This window comes from Hippocampus guttulatus, chromosome 5 (assembly GCF_054856545.1).
Source record: "Hippocampus guttulatus isolate MCC_2025c chromosome 5, RoL_Hgut_1.0, whole genome shotgun sequence".
Taxonomy (NCBI): Eukaryota; Metazoa; Chordata; class Actinopteri; order Syngnathiformes; family Syngnathidae; genus Hippocampus; species Hippocampus guttulatus.
Window position 1 is genome coordinate 11,221,755 of NC_141265.1, and position 17,771 is coordinate 11,239,525.

Below are 17,771 nucleotides of genomic sequence, written 5' to 3' on the forward strand. Positions count from 1 at the left end.
TGATTTAATTTAGTTCAAATAAGACATTTAACTTCATAATGCTCGTGCTGTATTCCGGAATTCACGTCTAAAAACGTGGGAATCTTTCCAACCCATTTGTCAAAGCACTGCTTTCAAGCTGGTGATTCACACAACTTAATTCATTTGTTTCCCACAGGAAGAGAATAGACTGCACTCTGCTTGTAGAAGGGTGAAATGGTGATGGAAATGGACGTGGTTGAACAACTCCCAACACCGCTATGGAAACGTCATGGGGTGCTTGCTGAAGCTGAAACTGCACAAACCATGTAAGACAAGGGTTTCACGGCTATTAAATCCGCTAACATTCGTCCTGAATACTAAGGCGTTTGCTGTTTTGCAGGCTTTGCCTGAATCTGTTCTTCGCAGTAATTCACTAAACCTTTGTTAGTTTGGAAATTCGTTAAGAAAACTCATGATGTTGGGCTTTACACAGTGAGTTGCAAGGTAGGAAATTGGGTCGGTTGTATCGCCGATAAACGTTTAAAAATATGAGTTTAACTTAAACGGGGAAACAAGAAAGTAGAGGTGAAGGCTCCATTCAAATCTCGTTGGTAAAAGAAAATTACTACTTCCTGTTTTTTTCCCAGATCAGCGGTGTGTTTGTGGTAGTGTGAGTGGTGCGTTCATGTTCTTCCGTTATTTTTTTAAATCACTCGGTACTGTAAACCGTAGACATGTTCGATATTATTGTATACATTTGTGTCCCGTTGTAATAAAACACGTGAACGTCACATAATTGACGACCGCGTAATGTCAACATATTGACGTCGTTCGGTGTGTTGCGTTGAAATTTGCTTTGGTGACGGTAAGACGACTTCAAGATGCCCAGCGCAATAGGCGGAGCGCCAATTCAATAACGCAACAGTACTTGATTTTGCTGTTAGTACTGGTAGGTGGTCGGAACTGGTTGAGCCTAACAAACAGCTTTGGCTTAGTCAGCTTACTTGTGGGGTACTTGGAGATTTACGCAAGAAGTATACTGAATATTTGAGTGGCTCTGGCTGCGCTCGATGATGGCAGTGAGTGCCTCTGCTGCTTTTGACAACCGGAGACCACGACCACAGTCTGTTGTCAGCAAACAAGTTGGACCAGAAAGCGGCTCAGGACCTTTATACTTCAATTATAGCTTATTTTAAGCGCTAACTACTCTGGTTCTCACAATAAGCCTTTCTAAGCTGCTGAGGAAGTCCCTTATAGGTCTGATCGTGAAAGAGATTGCCAAGTGAGTGTGCGCTCGCGTGTGTTTTATGTGACTGGTCTGGACTATGGAGACACACACCGAGGTGCTTCTTGTCACCGCAAATGTCGGGTCACTCTTCGACAATGTAAGTAAACCGGCTCCTGTCAATGTACAATTTAAAAAAACTACACAAAATAGGCCGAAATTGTTGATTTCGATTAATGTTGGCAATGTTACGTAGAACTACTAAAGCAAACTGTACTTCGAATGGGCGCCATTTCTTTTCTACGTCACGATTTTATTGTCACGCGCACACCTATACGTGTTACGCCCATCCAAGGTGTTTTTACATTACAGGTCCAATTTTGTTTTTACTTTTTCTTTTTCTCGTAATGAGGTTCCACTTGGTAGAGTTAAGACTCGACTCTACAGGGTTAATTTCAGTTAATCTTTTGTAGCAGGGCGGTAATAATCAAGTCGCTGGTGACATGTTGACCTGGTTGGCGTGAGTGAGCACGTTTAACACGTCAGGACCTGAAATACGTCACAAGTTCCAGATGTAGTTTATTCACAAACATGGGGTTTTTACCATATTTCCCAGCAAAATTCTTTATTTTTAAATGTGAATTATTATAACCCATGATGCAAATGTAATAACTACCAAGTGATGTAAAGACATTTAATTAACTGACTACAGCGTTGATGTAACTACATGGCTAAAAGTCTAAGCACATCCAAATCACTGAACTTTTTTTCCAAGACATTTTGGACAATTGTATGCTTCCACCTTTTTGTGAATAGTTTGGATGCTCGGTGTGGAGGCGCAATTCTTATTTTTTGGGATTAAACAAAACAACCCAAATGCACAATAATATCAAAAACATGCTATAAGAAGTGGGGTACATTCGGTACTCCCTGAATTAGTTGTGTAAATCAAACATATTACTATTACCTATCAGCATGATTAAAACATAATGCAAATATTCTTAAATGACCATCTCTCAGACAGTATTAAGCAAAAATTTGCATTGTTATCTTGATAGTTCACTTCCTTTAATTGTAATGGTCAAGTGTCCCAATACTTTAGTTACTGTAGATAAGTGTGGTTCTGTATGTTCCTGGTTAAAAGAGTTTTCCTATTTTTCTAATAGTTATTTGCACCTATTGGTTAGCAGTCTATTGTAAATCCAACATGCAGTTCAATGTATTTCAGTTTTAGCACATTTGAAATTTGGTTTTAACATTTCCAGCTATATTTTCAATAGCTTTTAGTTCCGGTTGACAAAGTTCGAGGTGAGGTCAAGTGATTCAAGTGATTATGCTCATGGAAATTTGGCTCAGGCCCATGTTTCCGGGTGCCAGATTGAGCTCCAGTGGAAACATGTTAGAAGAGCCCATTGTGGGAGATATGTAAACAGATGATAATCTTTACTGGGGGATTCGAGCTTTTATAGTTGAATACCACCCGCCTCCATTCACATAAACAAACATTCCAAAATATTCCTCCAGCTTTCAGGATATCGGCACGGTTTGATGGTTTTGTTGTTAAATCTGATAGCTCTTCAACATCATCATCATTATAATGATAATTCATCCTGAGGTTGATAAAACAGGGTTAGCAAAAAATGAGACTCACAACTTTAAGGAGCTCAGATTTCAAAGTACTGTATTTCCTCAATAATTAATGGTTGTCATTTTCAAATTGTGGTATTAGTGGAACGCCAAAGAATCACTGAATTAAATAAAGTTGACATTTATTACAGTCACTGATGGTGAGGCGGTACACTCGCCTGACTTGTGTGCAGACAGGGTGAGTTCGGGTCCCACTCACTGCATGTGTGTGTAAATGATTGTCTGTCTTTGTAAGTACCCTCTGACTGACTGGCAGCCAGTTCAGAGGGGAGTCTGCCTTTCACCTGAAACTAGTTGGGATAGGTTGCAGCACCCTGTGACCCCGAAAAGGAATAATTGTGTTTAAAATGGATAAACAAATTACTTTAAAAAAAAAAGTCTAGTACACTACGCCACTAAACTACACTTGAACTCCTTGAACTTTTTGACCTTTTGCCACATATCCGATGGAGATCATTTGTGAACATCAGTTTTCAGATCTTTTCAAAGATTCTCAATTGAATTGAGGTCTGGACTTTGACTTGGCTATCTTAACACCTGGACATGTTTAGTTTTGAACCATTTCATTATTTAAATTGAGCTTTATGTTTCAGATCATTGTCTTGTGAGGAGGTAAACCTCCATTACAGCCTCAGGTCTTCTGCAGACTCAGACAGTTTTTTTCCCCTGAAATAACCCTGCATTTAGCTCCATCCATCTTCCCATCAGCCATAACTTCTTCTCTGTCTCTGCTGAACAAAAGCAGCATACACCAAGAAGCTGCCACCACCATGTTTGATAGTTGGAATGGTGTGTTCATGGTGCAGTGAGATTTCTTACGTCAAAATTCGGCCTTAGTTTCGTGCTGAGTGCAAGTCTAGTGCAAAGTGCAGTCTAACCATGCGCTTGGGTGGAGTTTTCTGTCATTTAGTATTTTGCTAGACCTTGCACAGATAACATTGGATGAAACAGGGTGTTTGTGCCTTTTTGAGCTGTTGTGGGATGGAAGTAGTCGTTTCCCGGCCAATCCCTGTGGCATTTGGCTCATTTGGCTGTGCTTGACATTGCAGAAACAGATATAGAGTCGTGAGGGTATGTGCATGACACTGGCAAGTAAACTGCAGAGAGGGGCAAAATATAATATGAAGCCACGTTCAGGATGTTGCAATTTAGCTCAACACCACTGCAAACTCCACCCACCAGCCTCATTGTTATGAGTACTTGCACAATATCTCATGGTTATGCTTTATGTCATGAGATCCATAATTGTAATGCAAGAGAAACCCTTTAGGGTAAAATGTTACTCCCTTTCCAGATTAATTATGTACAAAAGGTGATCAATCGGCCAGTAGAGGCGTTGATTGGATTCACGATCCACGCAGTTTTTGACGAATCCTGGCTTCTGCCTGTAATCTGTAACTTGGGTCGTGTTTGATTGACACTGCCTCGACAGCTATCAATCTAACTACTGTATTTTTTGGGGTTGTAGTGCAGTGGTGTAAAGCTGTACAGCATCACTAATATTTTGCGAACGGCTCTTGGTAAAATAAAATGGTGATAGATCCAATCTGAATATCTCCAGACAGTGTTGATCAAAACTAAACCTTATTGTTGACACGGCTCACATCGGGGTCTCATCGTATTGTAAACGTGTAACTGCTACCCCAAATTTGCGTGACAATGAGCTATTTGACTCTAATTATTGCATTGCATCTCATCTCATGTTTTAGGTCGGTGCAATACAAAACGAATGGCTGCAGGAGTTATACAAGGTAAATTTGACTGATCTCTGCCACTTGTAGACTGTTCACGTCATTCCATATGACTCTCATTTCATGTCTAACCTTTACTGAGCCATGGTCACCAAACAAAAAATGTCAATCGAATAATCTTGTCTCCTTTTACTTACAAAGTACTCAGTGTGAATCTGGGTTTGTTCAGTTGAGCTCAAAGCTGATTTACTTGCAGAAAGCCATGACATGTGATATGGTCACACTCTACATACATGACTGCTTCATGCACTGTGGAAAACAGATACTGTTGACCATTGATAAGAAATGAACGCATGGCCTGGTATGTAAACGAAGTGACCAAACATTTCCACCTGACTGACACATTGTGGAAAATGATCCTCCTGTGACAAACAAATGTGACTTTCCTCTCTCCTGACTCTTATGTAATTTGCAGCGTTTTACTCTCTGTGTAACAGACCATCCGCACCTACCAGCCACAGTTCATCGCCCTGCACTTTCAGGAGGTGGGAGGGAAAGACTACATGGTCAACATGGGCCACGCAGAAGAATTCTTTTGGTAGGGAAATTAGCCATGACTAACTCGTCTGTTTGTGTTTGTTTCGATCACAGAGAAGGGGTCGTCGTTGTCTTGCATCCAAATGGGCGGCTTCATCAAATGTTTTTCCATTCTCAGTCAATTAAACTTTCTTCTACTTGTTTGCTCAAAAGTGTAAATTACTCATGACAAAGTGAATAATTTTCCCAACCAACATTGCAAAACGTTTTAATGAAGCAATGCAGACTGGCCACATTTGCTCATAATTGCTCTGTTTCTTTCCAGGAGCATTGAGTCCTGTGAAGCTCTAAAAGATTTTGACAGGCGCTGCATTTACGTGGACAACCAGTTTCAAGCAGAAGAGAGTTTCACGGTGAGAAAGAAAGAAAAACGTGCGAAAGCTGTGACAGTACAGTACTTCTCAGGAAATTCCTCTAGATGGAGCCCTCATCCTCGGTAGAAAAATGAAGTGCAGGATCTGTCGTGACATGCAGTAAAAGTGAACCCTTGATTGTTTGCCAATATTATCAAGTGTGTATATGTCACATTTAATAAATAGGGCATATGCATTCATATCATTGATTTTAATCATGTCAAGAACTCATCTTTAATTTTTTTTATGATTACTTTAGGGGTTGTCAAACGTTTTGGTCCAGTGATCCTTTACAGTGGAATACCCCCCCCCCCCCCACCACCACCACCCCCCAAGATGCCCTTCAAGATCCTTACCCCAATTGAACACTACCATGGGTACCCCCTAAATGCTAGAAATGCTTTTTTCGCCATTATTTCTCACTGAATAAAGTATGAATCTTAAATGACAACTTTAAGACACAGGCAACAGGTGAGCATCAAGCCGATCCATCAATCAAAATGACACATTTTCTGTCTTGGGAGCTGTTTGTGCCCTAATTGTGTGTGTGTGTGTGTCTCTCCAATCTGGAGCTGCATCACCTCTTATGCTTAGGTTTGTAAATGAAATCCCTTGAATTCCCATGTAATCACCATCATGCAGTCAGTCATTTTTTGTTAAAATAGTCTCTGTGTGGGTGCTTACACTGCAAGCCAGGTGTTCTTCACCTTTTTGACCTTGGGGTGAATGAGAGGAGTAACTCTGCACTGGAGGCGGGCTCGATCCGGTGTGGATAATATCTGCGACAGGGAGGCGACTCCTCTCATTCATTCTAAATGCAGTGTGCTTGTCATGTGCTGACAGTCTCAGGCGGAGTGCAAAATATTTTCATTTTTAAAATTTTTTTTTTAAAGATCCTTGGTATGAGCCACAGGGCAGCTTGGGACCCACAGACTCATTTGTTCAGCTGCTGACTTGTCATGAATGCAGGTCTTTGCTCTACTTTTTCTCACTGGGGAAATTTACAGTCTACAGCAGCAAGATTGTGGGTAGAAAGAAGAAATAAAAACAAACACCCTTAGTATTTGAAGAGAACATTGCACAAACCCTTTGACGACACTCAATTGCAAGTCCTAGCCCTGACACCCCCCTCCCCCGCCACTTCACTGGAAAGTGGCAATGCCTTTCTTGAACTATTAACTGATACTCCTCCCTTTGCCCCGAAATCTGACAGCAGGTGTCACTGGCTTTGCTTGTTGGCTGAGGCACCAGGAGTCAAAGGGAAAAAGTCAATGGCCAGGTGTGCGGGTGACAGGGCCGAGTCAATACATTTAAGTCCAGATTAAAACTATTGATCCGAGCCCATTCGTACACGATAAATAAAGTGTGGGGCCACGGTGGCAGCTGGGACTAAGTTTCCTCCTGCACTCCAGTGTTTGCACCCTCCACTCATTGCCCTGAGAGAGATCTTGCGTCGCCAGCTCCTCCATGCTGCGTAGCCTCATTCTCATTAGGTTCGTGCCACCTGTATTGATTTTCAATTTATTTCCCGTTGGGTGCAGATCATCAGTTACATGCCTGAGAGAGAGCGAGGGTTTGGGGTGTAGGGTGTGTATGTGGCGTTGGGGGTTTGGGGGTGGTTTTCAGGCTGCAAAAGTAAGTGGGCTCAGACTTGCATGCATTTTCAGTACAAATGGTGTTTTGATTAAAAATAAAAAAAATCACTTGTAAGTCAATATTTTTTATTAAACCGTGCACATACCTGATTGATGAAGATCGGTGCTCGAGTGTATAGGGAGCAAAATGCATGCAGTTTCTTGCACTATTAAAATTCAACTAGGCCAAATTTAGAACTTATTGCGCAACACGATTAATGTAAGGACACGTGTCGGCTTTAACTATTGGCGAAAATGGTTGATGCAAATGTTCTTGGTATATAGCTTTTATTAACAACCCTTTTTCTGTCCATGCTCCAGTCATGAGTTTGGACAAGTTGCTCCCGAATTGCTGTTCACTGACGCAAAGCACACAGACGCCTCTGTTTTGTTAAATGAGAATGACTTTGGCAAAGAAGAGTGATGATGTCTTTTGGGAGCTAGGGGGGGTCTTGCACAGTGGTCCGTCACGCCCTTCACGCAATGGCTGATTTTTCTTTTGCCGCCAGTCCCTCCGAGCAGTGTTGGCAGACAGCAGCAAGCCCCCTTCTTAATACCTTTTAGATTGTTTTAATCTTCTGTCTTTATTGATCTCGCGGGACATGATTAATCAGATCAGTGGAGCAGGCAGTTAGTACATTAAAAATTGTCAGACCATGTTGGGGATGATTGGGTGCTGAAGTGGACTTCCAGGGGGGGGGGGGGGCTGGTCTAAGTCTCTTGAATTAAGTTGTGGGTGTTTTTGGCTGCGTAACAAACAATCTTACAGTATCAGTCATTGTGCAAGCCTCGCACAATGGCGAAACAAACATCTCAGTTCATCTGCTCAGCTGTCGGCTTGGGATGATTTCTGCTGTTTTTGTCGCCACATTCCAGTGACTTTTTGCCTTTTGTTTATGGGTCAATGCTTTAGCAGTTTGTAAGGGTCGAGCATTGCTGAATTGAAAGAATATGGGCTGCTCAGGTTTATGTTTGCCTTCATGAAATGTGTACAGCCTGCCACCTTTCAATCATATGCCAATGATCACCTCACTCACCTGTCACTTCATGAGGTAAACAAATGCACAAACCAAAACCTGGACCAACATCACAGATGTGTACTATGTTTGGTGTAATTTAACTGCAGTATGCATGTATTCATATAACTATTAACAATATACTTTATTTTGCAGAAAACGGCAAATAAATCACAGATGTGTACTCTGTTTGGTGTAATTTAACTGCAGTATGCATGTATTCATATAACTATTAACAATATACTTTATTTTGCAGAAAACGGCAAATAAATCACAGATGTGTACTCTGTTTGGTGTAATTTAACTGCAGTATGCATGTATTCATATAACTATTAACAATATACTTTATTTTGCAGAAAACGGCAAATAAATTGCAAACACTACAGTATATGACGATGATAATTCAAAGTAATTTATAGTTATGTTGATATTATGTTACACCGGTATCACATATTGCAAATTCAAGTAGCACACAACACATGCATTCATGTATGCATTCAAGTACATAATTTATATTAAAAACATGAATATGGTGCATCAAGATGAGGGTGTGTTCTAATGGTAGTAGACTGGGACCAGTGTCAAATTTTACACTTGAATCCTTTGTTCCAACTGATGTAAGTCCTTTCATTGCATTAACGGAATAGTTATTGTCAATGTTTAATGAAATATGCGCAGTTACATCCCAGTGCCTGCTCCTCTGAAATGATTTGCATCTGGAAAAACTGCATTTGCATGCTAAGAATGTTTACACTGTCTGTTCTGGTGCCACTGTGCTGCATTAAAAAAAAAAAAAAGTCAATTTATATTACAGTATGTCTGAAGGATAAATTTATTGCTGATTTTCAGTCATTATAACTCCACTCTTTCTTGTGTTGTTCTTTTGCATGTAGGCGTTGGGCAGCATGTATTTCATCCACAAGTCATTGAAGAACATCCGCCAGTATGACTTCAGTGGTAAAAACAATCTTGATTGTGACTTAGCCAAATTCTTTAGCAGGAAAAAGTGCATTTTAAGATAAACCACAAATAGCTAGAGCCCAACTCCCTTCCCCCCCACCCCATCGCACAATTGCAAAGTGCCGGAATTTTGAAGGAGTCATTTTCCACCTGCATATTCCAGTCACGTTAGGCATGAAAAAGCTCCTCAAAAAAGCTTATGGAAGAACCATAAACATCATGGAGCTGCCACTAGCTGTTTGGCCCAAACAGATAGTCGCAGTCTAATGGCTCCTTTATAGATCCCCCTCATCACGTATGCCGCACTGATGAGGTTAACACCAGTTTATTGATTACTGTTTGCATGTTTCCTCACTCTTTTTATTTGACAGCCGCCTGTCCCTCCCTCTTCGTCTTTGCCTCTCACAGTTAAGGACTTTAAAGCGGTGCCGGGACTGGACAAGTATGTGGGCTCGCTGGATGGGGTCACCACCATGGAAAAAGAAAAATTCCCAAAGACTTTCTGGCCTGATGTGAGTGTTTGTGTGTATTCTTTAGGATGGGAGTAATGTCTGGCCCAATGGGAGATGTTTGGATAAATGAGTCTACTAGGGATGAAGGGGCCGTCTGGCTGCTCTGACAGGGAGATGAAATAAATTATGTGAAAGGATCAATAATTATGTGTTTGGCTGCTGTTTACTGACTCTTGCTAATTTGTGTCTCTTGCAGTTCAAGTGGTCCAGAAAGGGCTTCATGAGGACCCGCTGGATTATCCATGACCGGTATGTACATTGGACTAATCCCTGCTCATCCGATTCATGCAAATTCTGCATAATCTTGCCGGCCACAGCATCTTAAATCCAAGAGATCATCACAATCAATTTTGATTGACAATGTCAGAGAGCTATCCATTTAGCAATATATTTATTATTGCTAAATGCGTCGCGCAAATCTCTGAATGTGACCTCATTATGGCTGGAACATGTAGTCTTCCAGATATTTTAAAAACAAAAATCATGGGTCACATTCCCCCAAAAGTTTGAAAAGGAGCAAAAATGCTTGGTAGATAATTGCGATCTGTATTTGACAAAATGACGCTTTGGCCGGTGGCTGCGGTGACATAATGCGTCTTTGCAGAAGCAAGTTTAGCTAAAGGCTAATGACTTGACTTTGAACTGATATCTGCTAGTTTTTAGCGAATCCAAAGTTAGCCAAACGCAAATGACTTGACTCAGCCTCGATTGCTGCGAGCATCGACAGGAAACAAGGGCAGCCGCACAAAGTGAAGCTTCACCGACAGGTGATTATGCACAGACAATAATTGTGTGCAACTGAAGAAGAATTCTGACAACTTTATCCATCATAGAATAACAAACACCAACACAGTGTTGTTATGCTGTCAGTTTCATAATTACCAGTATATTTGTTGGAATATGCCAAACAACTGTGGCTCTGTAAAGCGGAGCTAATGGTGACTGACATTCATAATGATTGATTTTTATTTTGGTCCTTCAAAATAATGAATGCGCGGCCCGGTAGTCCAGTGGTTAGCACGTTGACTTCACAGTGCAGAGATACCGGGTTCGATTCCAGCTCCGGCCTCCCTGTGTGGAGTTTGCATGTTCTCCCTGGGCCTGCGTGGGTTTTCTCCGGGTGCTCCGGTTTCCTCCCACATTCCAAAAAACATGCATGGCAGGCTGATTGAACACTCTAAATTGTCCTTAGGTGTGAGTGCGGGCGTGCATGGTTGTTTGTCTCTGTGTGCCCTGCGATTGGCTGGCAACCAATTCGGGGTGTCCCCCGCCTACTGCCCGAAGACAGCTGGGATAGGCTCCAGCTCCCCCCGCGACCCTAATGAGGATGAAGCGGTTCGGAAGATGAAAAATAATGAATGCAATGAGTTAATTTCGCCCATGATTAGAGGGTTGATGCCTGCTATTGTCATGTTCAAAAATAGAATACGAATATGTGTGTGATTCTCTCTGCACTATATTTAGCACAGATCTGATCAAGTGGATCGAAATCCGTCTATATTTTGCATTTTTATGTAAATTTCCTGAATGACAGAATGTCATAATTTGCGCAATATATCAATGACGTCATCGATCGGATCTGTGACATAACACATAACAGTAACAATGTATATGTGAGTCCGGAAGCCAATCTTTTTTTTTTTTTTAAATCACATTCACCAATATCACATTAGATTGGCTGGCTGTCTGCCAAAAGTTAGACGTGGTCTGAGGAGGCATAGGTTTAGATCGACTTTCAGCCGTGAATTTTTACCGTGCCAGGCGGATGTCAAAGGACATGTACTTTGGAACTGCCAGCAGATTGCAGATCGGTCAGCCAAATTCCCAAACAGGCACAGTGAGGCCTGAGCCGTCTACGACAATCAGGATACGCCAGTATTTCCACATGCACCAAAATTAGAGTCTTCAATTCACCTGTCTTGCATGTTTTGGAATGTGAGAAGAACCTGGAAAACCCCCGGCAAAAACATGTAACATCACATGTAAAAGAAACACCACAAGGAAAGGTCGGAGCCAACATTCAAATCCAGAATATTTGCCCGAGAGGCATACATGCTATCCACATACTTCACCTAACAGAAGTAATATCTCTTTCCGCCGCCATTTGCTGTTTTCCTTCCAAATGACTCTTGTTGCGCGTGTGTGAGTTTTTGTTTTTGTTGTCTTCTCAGAGGACTGGACCTAGTCAACATCCACCTGTTTCACGATGCCTCCAACCTCATTGCCTGCAACGCCAGTCCTTCTATTTACTCTGCCAACCGCAAAAATGCACTCAGACACGTCATCAACAGGTTTGAGTTGCCGCTCCATCATAACACATTTCTGACTAACAGCCAACAGTGCACACTTCCTGGTCAGGTTTAATTCAGAGGATTATCACATAAAACAGTCCTTCATCTAAACTTGGACAAGTGACGCTTATGTATTTTTGCTTTGAATGTAAGTGCCAATGCTTAATTTCTGTACCTACAGCAGTGGTTCTTAACCTTCTTAGCGGTACCGAATCCAACCAGTTAATATGCACATTCAGCAACCCCTTTTATTAGTGAAAAATAAATAAAAATATATGCCCCCCCCCTTATTTATTTATTTATTTGTTTTTAAAAATGAATTCAAGATATACAAAAAAAATGCATTTATTAAAAACAGAAAAAGGTAAATAAAAGTACATGGCATAAATATATATATATATATATATATATATACAGAAAAAGGTAAATAAAAGTACATGGCATAAATATATATATATAATTTTTTTTTTTAATTGTATGACATACAATCACGACAGTCACACTGTGACTACAAAGCGAACGAAATTTCCCACAGCACCGATTGGACAAGCAATGTAATGTGATCATCTGCAACCAGTGATGGCCAAGCGGGCGTGTCATAACTAATTGGCGGGTGTGTCTAAACCTCCATGGCAGAGGCTCCGTCGAACCCCTGAGACCGATTCGCCGAACCCCTAGGGTTCGATTGAACCCAGGTTAAGAACCACTGACCTACAGTGTTCTTTGTCCTCTATCCTCTCACTCATGATAGTTCAAAGTTTTGTGTGACTTTTGTGAGATATTTCCCCCGACAACAAGCTCAAAGATTTGCATCTACAAGCCTGTCTTTTTCCCAGGATATCAGACAACTGCCACACGCCGATGCCTTTCTTCCTGTTTGGAGATTTTAACTTCCGTTTAGACACTCAGAGTCTAGTCCAGGTATGCTCCCAACGATGCTGCTGTCTTTGTATCTCTCTATTGCCATCGCTATTTGACCAACACCTTTGTGTTTGCATATGAGCAGCATCTGTCTACCTCAGCTGAAGTCCAGACTGTAAAGAAGGACAGCAGTAATGAAGTGGAGAAAATCATTTGTGAGGAGAAAGCTGATCGCCAGGTGGTTAAAAAGCCTTCCCTGACAATTCTTTTCGCCATATACCCTGTAGCTCATGTTGTTTTCTCATTGGCAGGTACTTCTGCTGATTGAGGACAAGCTCTTTGCCTACCTGTATCAGGCGGTGTTCAGAGAAAACAACGGCAAAGCGGTGAGCTCATCATCCAGACTTATGTGTTGCTCCTTAGATCTGTCACAGGCCGGCTCAAAGCCTGTGGCAAAAGTTAAGGGGACGCAGACAATAACAGAGGCCAATTTTTGTAAATAGTGATACCAAGTAACTTTGTGTGTCTGAATAATTGTTTTATAGATAGGATTTAGCACATTTAATAAATCAACGTTGAAGAACGTCAGTGCATGTGGCCCTCAGAAGAAAAAGTTTGGATGTTTATTGACAAACCCCTCTTCGTTCCAGCTGCTAAAATATGACAAAGAAGTCGCAGCCTTCCACGACGTTGTTCGAGAAGAGGAAATCCAATTTCCACCCAGGTGAGATTTGTATTTTACTGCAAGTGTCTTACCTCTCTAGTTGTTTGAACAGACCCAAGTGTTTGATGATGCTGTCTATCTCTCATTCTCCCAGTTACCCCTACAGTGAAGAGTTCACTAAACCAACCCAGTACATGAACACTCGCTGTCCTGCATGGTGTGATCGGATTCTGATGTCGCACACTGCTCAACAATTTATCCACAGTGTAAGTCACCACCTGCTGCTTCACATGGGTTTAGTTTTTTAAAATATGGCATATTTGTTGTTGGGGCGGCCCGGTAGTCCAGTGGTTAGCACGTCGGCTTCACAGTGCAGAGGTACCGGGTTCGATTCCAGCTCCGGCCTCCCTGTGTGGAGTTTGCATGTTCTCCCCGGGCCTGCGTGGGTTTTCTCCGGGTGCTCCGGTTCCCTCCCACATTCCAAAAACATGCATGTCAGGCTGATTGGACGCTCTAAAATTGTCCCTAGGTGTGAGTGTGGGCGTGGATGGTTGTTCGTCTCTATGTGCCCTGCGATTGGCTGGCAACTGATTCAGGGTGTCCCCCGCCTACTGCCCGGAGATGGCTGGGATAGGCTCCAGCACCCCCCGCGACCCTAGTGAGGATCAAGCGGTTTGGAAAATGGATGGATGGATGGCATATTTGTTGATGCAAGATTTTTTTTTTTTTTTTAAAGGTAATGTATTATATATTTCATGAAAGTGACCTTCAAAATCTTTAACAACTGCTCAACCTTCCTTCTTCTGTAATGTCGTACAATAATAGGACAGCCCACTAAAGTGAGTTTTATTCCACTTATCGATGCAGATGATTATTTTTCAACTAAAGCAAACAATGACCTGGACTACAGTCAACTGAAGCTCAGTTTACCCCTGGTTTGAATTACCCATTGGCAGTATTAATGACGCTTACCTTCTCTTCCCAGGGCACCGATGGCGAGAGGAGTGTTATTTATGACACAGTGGGCCCTAATGTTTGTATGGGCGATCATAAGGTAACATTTGATTGAAACACGGATGCTGTAGCCACCAACCAGGCCGGCATTTGGATGCGATAACGTGTCATTGTGTCTCTTCAACAGCCTGTTTTCTTATTCTTCGCACTGAAGACAAACGGGCATTGACTTGGGGATCTTCTCAGTGGTAAACCAGTGAGTGTGTGTCCATATTGTCGTGGTTGTGGCATGCGTAGAGGACGGGGAGGGGAGCGCTCGGCGTAAGAGTAGCAATCTTGTTGGGAATCCCCAGAGAGGCATTAGCGAGACGGAGCTCACAGTGTTGCCGTATGAACTAAGATGAAGTACCTACGGGACAGCAGCTCTCCTTTGTGTCCATGTGCCATCAGCACCTTTCACTGATGTCTTTTACATCCTCTCCGCTGTCAATCTGGATCCACAACACCGAGTGCGCTGCTCGGTCGGTCCACATTTCCCTCTGGATGGCCAACTCGGGAGAAATACATTGCAGCCGACAGAATATTGGCTTTTTTTTGTTTGTTTACGTTAACCCTATTAAGGACAAAACACTGTTTGAAATTTATGTTTGGTTGGTCAGGACAAACCAGGACAAGTGCTTGAATATGCGGCTTCATAAAACAATTTAAGTCCTTTTAGAAAGTCAAGTAAAGCAGAGTACGTACCTTACAGTTCGGTCTACTGAGCACACTGCCTTATAAATCACACGCACCAAGATTACAATACGAGAAGATAGATAGATAAACAAAGACATGGTTGGGAATCACTGCTAACTACAATTGAAATGTGAGGAGTTGGAAAGAAGCTCTCCATCCATCCATCCATCCATTTTCTCATCCGCTTATCCTCACGAGGGTCGCGGTCGTACTGGAGCCTATCCCAGCTGTCATCGGGGTACATCCACCCTGAACTGGTTGCCAGTCAATCGCAGAGCACACATAAACAACCATTCACGCTCACACTCACACCTCAGGACAATTTAGAGTGTTTACTTGCCTGCCAAGCATGTTTTTGGAATGTGGGAGGAAGGGAAAAAGCTCTCATAACATAAATTAAAATTAGTTTGCTGTCTGCTGCCAGGTCAGAATTGCAAATGAGAGAATCTGTTCTCAATTGACTTGCCTGCACGTAAAAAGGTATAAATAAATAGCGGTAAGCAAATAGCCTACTTAGCTTCTTTTTTTCCCCCCACGAGCTCATTTCTCCCTCTCACATGCCAGTCGAGATATTACAACACAAAGTGAAAAATAAGAACACGCCCATTCTGTGTTCATTTCCATTTTTTTAGTGTAACTTCTCATGGACAATCTTTTTTTTTTCTGCATGTATTTGTGTCTCTATAAAGGTGCAACAACATTCTCGGAAAATTGAAGGAATGAAAGAAAGAACTTGACTCAAGCTCAAGTGAATGCTTGTCGATCCTGATGTTTCAAGTTCAAGACCTTCACATAACTTTTTTTTCCTCTTTTTTTTTTGCATAAGTGGTTATCAACAGACGCTTGGACTTCATCACTGAATCCGTCAACATACCGTATATTCTTATTCAGTCAGACAACTTTGTTACCGTGTGTTCAGAACCATAGGTTTAAGTTTTAACGTGATTTGGTTTCAACTGTAATTGTGCATTTGTTTTGGATTTTTATACTTTTAGCTATTTACGGATGTGTTGTTTTTATTCTCTTTTCATTTCACAAAAATAATTTCAGACAGCTGTGATATGTACTGTATGTTTTTTTGTGAGGGGCAGAGTTGGATAACGGAGGGAGACACTATATATAATTCACTGAAAGGCATGCAGCACTTATTTGTCAAATTTTGCAGTTTCAAATTTGAAAAAAGCTTCCAGGTGCTCAAATTTGTCAAACAGTGTGTTGAAACATGGAACTGCGTTTTCCTTTCATTTCTTCGTCTGCCATTGCAAAACTACAGTGATCCCTCGATACTTCGCGGTTCGTTTATCGCCGGTTCAGTGCATCGCGGATTTTTTCAAACATTAAAAATAAAAAAATGTTTTCTTTGGGGGGTTTTTTTGTTTTTTAAAATACATGGAGTACAGTACTGTATATGTTGCTCTATGTGACTTGCTGTTGTTTTGCAGCTTCTCGCGGACCGTTTGCAGACTTTAACAAAAAGAATATATATATATATATTAACCTGTTCATGTTAATTGGACGCTACTTTGCGGATTCTCGTTTATCGCGTGTGGTTTTGGTCCCCATTAACCGCGATAAACGAGGGATTACTGTATTGCATTTGCTCGAACGTAAGTACGGGGTCTTCAATCCCGTTCCTGGAAGTCCGCTGTCCTGACTGTTTTCCATCTCTCCCTGCTGCAACACACCTGGTTCAAATGATCAAATAATCAGCAGATGCTGGAGAACGATCGTGCACATTTGAATCAAGTTTGTTGCAGCAGGGAGAGGTGGGAAACAGGCAGGACGACGGCCCTCATGGAACAGGAGTGAAGGCCCCTGACGCAACAGGACATCTTTGAATATGATCAAGAAAAACAGTCATGGTAACTACATATTAATGTATATGTGTGAATTTGTTTTTATCCATCTGAAAATGGGTCCTAAAATGACATGAAGTGATGGCATTTCGGTATGTGCATGGGGAGCGATGGTGGTGTTGGCAATGAACCCTGCATACTAAGTGCTTTATTAGGTACGACACTTAGCAAATTGCTCTCTTTAATTCATCCTTTTAAACTGTCCTTCCGAAATGTTTCATGTTGTCTGTGCTAAGAGTCGACATAGCCGTATCCCAAGTAAGGTATTGATTGCATCTTGCAAAGAAGCAACCGTAAGAAGTTAACCACTGTTCCCATTAAAATATCAGCGTTATCATTCGGAGTTGCACTGTACTTTTATGAAAAGGTGAAGTGCGCTCCGTGACACCCTTTTGAAACCAGTTCTCAGGGTTGAGCAAGGGGAGTGCAATGAAAGGTTAACCACAAGTAATGTAGCAGTAGTAGAAGGATGCAGCCCCTGAATGGGGACACAGCTCCAGTCAGTTGTTGCAAGTGGGCACCTTCCTTGTTTTGTTGCCAAATACATCCTGATCTGCACCTCACTTGGATGTTCCACATGGCTTCACAAAAATTCACTCACGTCATACCGTCGTCATACATTGCCCAATATATCATGTATAATACATACAAATGACTCCATAGCAGTGGAAAGAAGAAGATGCCTTCTAATAAGGAGGGAGCTCAACCTGCGAGTTCGCTGTGGTGGGCGATACTCATTCGGATTCTTTTTTTTTTTCCTTAGTTGATGTCAGATGTCATGATCTTGGTACAGTATCATAATTATGAGGATCTG

The 17,771-nt window shown here is 41.8% G+C and overlaps 1 protein-coding gene across 3 annotated transcripts; it reads left to right on the plus strand.

Moving 5' to 3' along the window:
* The first annotated feature begins 182 nt into the window (after positions 1-182).
* Positions 183-17,300, plus strand: inpp5l (inositol polyphosphate-5-phosphatase L). 3 transcript variants are annotated; one of them, XM_086111983.1, is made up of 16 exons: positions 183-287; positions 4,543-4,584; positions 5,022-5,122; positions 5,387-5,474; positions 9,018-9,081; positions 9,493-9,596; positions 9,793-9,845; positions 11,768-11,887; positions 12,724-12,808; positions 12,894-12,986; positions 13,060-13,134; positions 13,399-13,472; positions 13,567-13,678; positions 14,398-14,466; positions 14,554-14,622; positions 15,791-17,300. In XM_086111983.1, exons 3-15 carry the CDS (start codon positions 5,088-5,090, stop codon positions 14,593-14,595), a joined length of 1,014 nt encoding a protein of 337 aa, XP_085968109.1. In that variant the 5' UTR covers positions 183-287; positions 4,543-4,584; positions 5,022-5,087; the 3' UTR covers positions 14,596-14,622; positions 15,791-17,300. The 3 variants fall into 3 exon arrangements, with proteins under 3 accessions (XP_085968109.1, XP_085968107.1, XP_085968108.1); XM_086111981.1 differs by lacking the exon at positions 183-287 and adding an exon at positions 671-1,346; XM_086111982.1 differs by lacking the exon at positions 183-287 and adding an exon at positions 673-1,243.
* The last annotated feature ends 471 nt before the right edge of the window (positions 17,301-17,771 follow it).